At 31.2% G+C, this 4,950-nt stretch overlaps 1 protein-coding gene across 1 annotated transcript in view; it reads left to right on the top strand.

The window, feature by feature from the left end:
* LOC104724462 (non-lysosomal glucosylceramidase-like) overlaps window positions 2,833-4,950 on the top strand; it is a 5,125-nt gene continuing 3,007 nt past the window's right edge. Inside the window, exons 1-10 of the mRNA XM_010442954.1 lie at window positions 2,833-3,070; window positions 3,153-3,223; window positions 3,427-3,531; window positions 3,657-3,713; window positions 3,809-3,879; window positions 4,065-4,164; window positions 4,263-4,336; window positions 4,424-4,524; window positions 4,610-4,713; window positions 4,796-4,854. Coding sequence (XP_010441256.1) covers window positions 3,158-3,223; window positions 3,427-3,531; window positions 3,657-3,713; window positions 3,809-3,879; window positions 4,065-4,164; window positions 4,263-4,336; window positions 4,424-4,524; window positions 4,610-4,713; window positions 4,796-4,854 — 737 coding nt within the window. The 5' untranslated portion in view covers window positions 2,833-3,070; window positions 3,153-3,157. The remainder of the gene's footprint in view (window positions 3,071-3,152; window positions 3,224-3,426; window positions 3,532-3,656; window positions 3,714-3,808; window positions 3,880-4,064; window positions 4,165-4,262; window positions 4,337-4,423; window positions 4,525-4,609; window positions 4,714-4,795; window positions 4,855-4,950) is intronic.

Below are 4,950 nucleotides of genomic sequence, written 5' to 3'. Positions count from 1 at the left end.
TTCTTTGTTATAGTTCTTAAGCAATCTTTCTAAAACTTTAATCACTTCACTAAAATATAAGATAACCTTGGTTGCTTTATTGTCCGGATGAAAGCTTCCTCTTTGTGGTCCACAAAGAGGAAGCTAACAAGTTAACAAGTTAAACATGTTCTTCAGCTTGGACTTCTCCTTACCAAAACTTGATCGTCTCGTGTTCTGTCTCCACATATTAATATTAGAATGTTAACAAGGGAAAACTGTTAATATGTATATACAGTATGTTAACTTTTACTAACATTGTCATTGTATTACAAAATGGTTTCAAACATGCATATTAATGTCACGAATTTTAAAAAATAAAAAAATAGTTGAAACCCAAATTTTACATATTTAAAAAAAAAAATTTTTTTACTGATTAACAACTTGAAATAGAGGTCAAACACATGTTGCATCTCATGAGTTCAAGTCGTGGAAGAGAAAAAAAAAAAAAAAAAAAAAAAAAAAAAAAAAAAAAAAAAAAAAAAAAAAAAAAAAAAAAAAAAAAAAAAAAAAAAANCGATAGGTCCACCCACATATGAAGCATGATGATGCAATTAACGTGTCGGACATTGTTTTTACTCCTTTTTTTGGTACTTGTTGTCCTTAAATTAAACAACACCATTCCAATTTTCACACACACGGTTTTTATTTCTTTCTTTTTATTTCCATGATTCCATCTACCCCATTCATTATGCGTTGTGTTGTTAATCATTACTAGGTTAGAACCCGCGCTACACTACGGGTTGGTTTTTTTATTTTATTTTATTGTTTTGTTTTTTATTTCATAATTTAATATATGTTGTTTGGAATTAAGTTTCATAAGTTTTTCATAATTTCAATACTAATTTAGTTATGTTTGTTTTTAGCTTGAGTTTTTGATTTAATATATTTTCATTTTATTACCTTAAAAATAAGTTTTGTTTTTTTTTTATATATTTCAAAATGCTATTCTTCTCTTACTAAAAGTCTAAAACAATACTGAAGATTTTGGATGTAAAATACAGAGAATCCAAAATGTTCAGTTTTCATACAAACAAAAAAATTAATGTATATTTAAAAAATAAAAGTATATTCAAAGAAGTTTTAATTACATTTTTAATAAAGATTTTATCCGTGTTTGTTGATAATATTTTGGTTTTTAGTTTTTATTTATTTTTTATATTATTTTTTGCTACATTTTTTTATATAAAATCATAAACAAAAATATTATTTGTGTTTTTTTGTCAATCAATCCATCAACTACATAAACCAAATAACCCCAAACAAGAGGACAGTAACAACACAAAATTAGCATTGGAATTATCAAAATTTATGAAACTTGACTCCAAACAATTTATACTAAATTATGAAATTGAATAAAACAAAACAAAAATATATAACAGAACATAAAATTAAAAAACCAATCCACCGCGTAGCGCAGATTTCTTCAACCTAGTATAGACTAACAATCAATTTTCCTGGAGAGTGAAATTATCTACAACTGTTTTTCGATAACTATGTATAAGAAAAAAAACTATGGATTTATGATAAATTTATGATGTTACTTTCTAAATATACAAATTTATTTTGAACTTAATTTTAAATATGCCACAAATAAGGAATTTTTTAAAAAAATATATAAAAATTGAAAATTCTATTCAATTTTATAGTCATTCATTATAGTCACAGACAACGTGTATATAATTCATTATAATTCAGACTAACGCAATACATGTAATTTTTATCTTTTACATGGAACAAGAAGACAAACCTTCATTATAGTCATCCTCAAAGCAAATGATCTAGAGTTCCAACCTTTAAATGATAATTCAGACACTATTTTCACCAGCAGCTCCGTCGTTGTTACCCTTCTTCACCCACACCATAACCCTTGTAGACGACCAATAATGTATTTAGTTTCGGTAATAACCTTGTCCGCTAGTAAAACCTCACAGGTCCATTCTCAAGTCTACTTCTCCCAACAAAATATTGTTTTTTCAAGAGAAGGCACATAAATCCAATTTCCTGAAGCGAGAAGTTTACTGAAATTGCGCATCCTGAAGAAAGAACCATTGCATACAAAATCATGTCCGTTGTAATCAGAAGGAGAGTTAGAATAATACCCCTTTGCGAGAAATCTGGTGACGATATTTTCTTTGTTCAACCCAACGAACAAACCGGTCTTCACTGCTGGAGTTATCATCTTCACCTGCAACAAACTCACATAGAGTAGATTTAAAAATCGATTATAGAAATCTTCAAAACAATGATAACAAAACTTTAGAGAAAAATAGATTATCTCTAGTCTAACTTTGAATAGAATAGTTCTCAATCAACAGAGCTGACAAAATTGAATCTAGAAGAGATTGAGAAAACTATTGAATGTGATTGCAATTTCACCTTCACCGTTCTGTAGTCTAGCCCTTTCGTCTCGTCTTTATTTCTTCGTTTCTCCATGTTTAGTTCCTTTGTCCACCTAGCTAAGAAAAACTTAGCTGTATTATTTGTTATAATTTCATTGGATATTCATTTTAACTGATGTGTCACTCTCTGCTTCAATACAGAAGCTGAGGTGTCAAGTCCTGAAGAGAAACATTCTATTTTTATTGTATTGATCCTAATTTAATAATTACAAATTAAATATACTTTTTTTTTTGTAATCAGCAATTACAAACACATTGCTTAAAAGTAAAGTTTTAAAATCAGGAAAGAAATAGTTGAGACGTTTTGATCAAAATTAATAAATACAGTAAGATTTTTAACCTTAAATAAATGTTTGTGGTGGCGAGTGGCGAGTGGCGACCATATATATCCAATTAAATTAGTCCAAGTTCTTCAGGAGATATTATTTTTATTATTTTCTCATAAGAGTCACCAACTGTAACCATTGACAAAGTCCCGATTTTTCAATCTCACTTTCACAAAGTTTCTTTTTCCTTTTTTTTTTTTCAATCTATCAATCTTCTTCGGCTTGATCGTTCCTTCTCTGCCACAACCAATTCTCACAATTTTTATTCTTGTTTTCTAAATTTTGCTTGATCCACTTGTTCAGTTCAGAGCAATTCGTTTTAAGGTATTCACTTATTTTTCCCAGTTCGTGTCTTCATGAATTTAGAATGTGTTACAATTATTTTGTGTTTCTGTTGTGTTTTCAGGATCAATGTCTGATGTAAAGATCATGGATAGTGGTGAAGATGTCAAATCTTTCAACTCTTCTGATACTAAAGTAAGCTTTCTTATAGAGACTGATTTGGATAGCTTAAACTTCTGGATTCTTGTTATAGTTTCTTATCCATTCAACTTTGTAATTCTTTAAATCTGCATTAAACAATCTGTGTTAAGTTGATATACTCATCAACATTTGTTGCTTCTTTACCAGAATCTTGCAAGTAATGTTGGTCTTGGTTTTTAATATTTTGTCAAAATCAGGTTGATCCGGGAGTACCTGCATCTTTGACATGGCAAAGAAAGATAGACAGTGACGTAACGGCTCCTCGGGAATTCAATCTAACTCCTAAAGAGATTTTTCAACTGGTACCTAACCTACCTATTGGCAAACAAAACGTTTCAAATATATAACTGTCATTAGAATTCTTCAGGCTGTTTGATAAGATTGTCATCAAAACTATATATCTTTTTTTTTTTTTTGTTTCCGGTAGGCTCCTGTTGGCATTCGGTTATGGTTTCTTGTCAGAGAAGAAGCTGCTAAAGGAAGGGTAAACAGATTACACTTTTTTCAGTTTTATCAAAGAGTTTTGGACAAAATGATTTGTGTACATAAGGCATGTTGTAATAAGCTATTTGATTTCAGTTGGCTTTCATAGATCCTTTCTCTAAGCACTCTGTAACGTCTTCCCATGGTGTTCCACTTGGAGGTATTGGGTATGTTTTTTTCCCTTTTTACCACTCTACTTGACCACGTTGGTATGTTGTAACTATCCTTAACAGAAATAGCCATTTGGAGAACTCTGTCTCTCTGATCATATTTTGTAACCTTTCATACAGAACTTACTGTAACATTTTGATAAGCTCTCTTAATAATATTACTTATCTATGATTACTTGCAGTGCTGGAAGCATAGGCAGGAGTTTTAAAGGTGAATTCCAGAGATGGCAACTATTCCCTCCAAGATGTGAAGATGAACCAGTTCTAGCAAATCAGTTCTCAGTAAGTTTGAGACTTTGCAGGATGAAACTTGTAGAAGATAGTTGCTATGATGTTTCTGATGATGAACTTTAAGCCATGTTTCAAACTGTTTGATGCAGGCATTTGTTTCACGTGCTAATGGTAAAAAAAAGTACTCAAGCGTGTTATGTCCTAAGAACCCAAAGCTTGGCAAGTAAGTGCTATAGTACTCTCTGCTGCTTGTTAGCTTGTGGTGGATATTCTTTGTTTTGAGATGATTGACATTTATATACTTGAACAGACAAGAGTCGGAATCAGGGATTGGTTCCTGGGACTGGAATCTGAAAGGAGACAAGTCTACCTATCATGCTTTATACCCGAGGTCTTGGACAATGTATGAGGGTAATATGATTCTGTACATAATTTCACACATATTAACATCTGTCTGTGTTATGAGCCTGAAACGTTAATATCTGATGGCCTATAGGTGAACCTGATCCAGAGCTTAGGATTGTATGTCGTCAAATTTCACCTTTTATACCTCACAACTACAAAGAAAGCAGCTTTCCTGTGTCTGTTTTCACTTTCACAGTATGTCTAGTGTTTCTTTTTGATATCTTTATGCTGTAGAGCTTACCATAGTACTGATGAGTTTGGCTATTGTATTCATCAGCTTCATAATCTCGGAGATACTACTGCGGATGCAACATTGCTCTTCACTTGGGCGGTGAGATCATTGTTGAATGCAGTCATATTGCCTGGCTTTTGTTGTTACCATTTCTTCCACAATCCTCATGATAGTCTCTTTTTTTTTTTTTTTTTTTGGTT

Source organism: Camelina sativa, chromosome 2 (genome assembly GCF_000633955.1).
Source record: "Camelina sativa cultivar DH55 chromosome 2, Cs, whole genome shotgun sequence".
Lineage (NCBI taxonomy): Eukaryota > Viridiplantae > Streptophyta > Magnoliopsida > Brassicales > Brassicaceae > Camelina > Camelina sativa.
The sequence above is the reverse complement of the archived record's forward strand: the minus strand, read 5'-3'. Positions and strand labels throughout refer to the sequence as shown.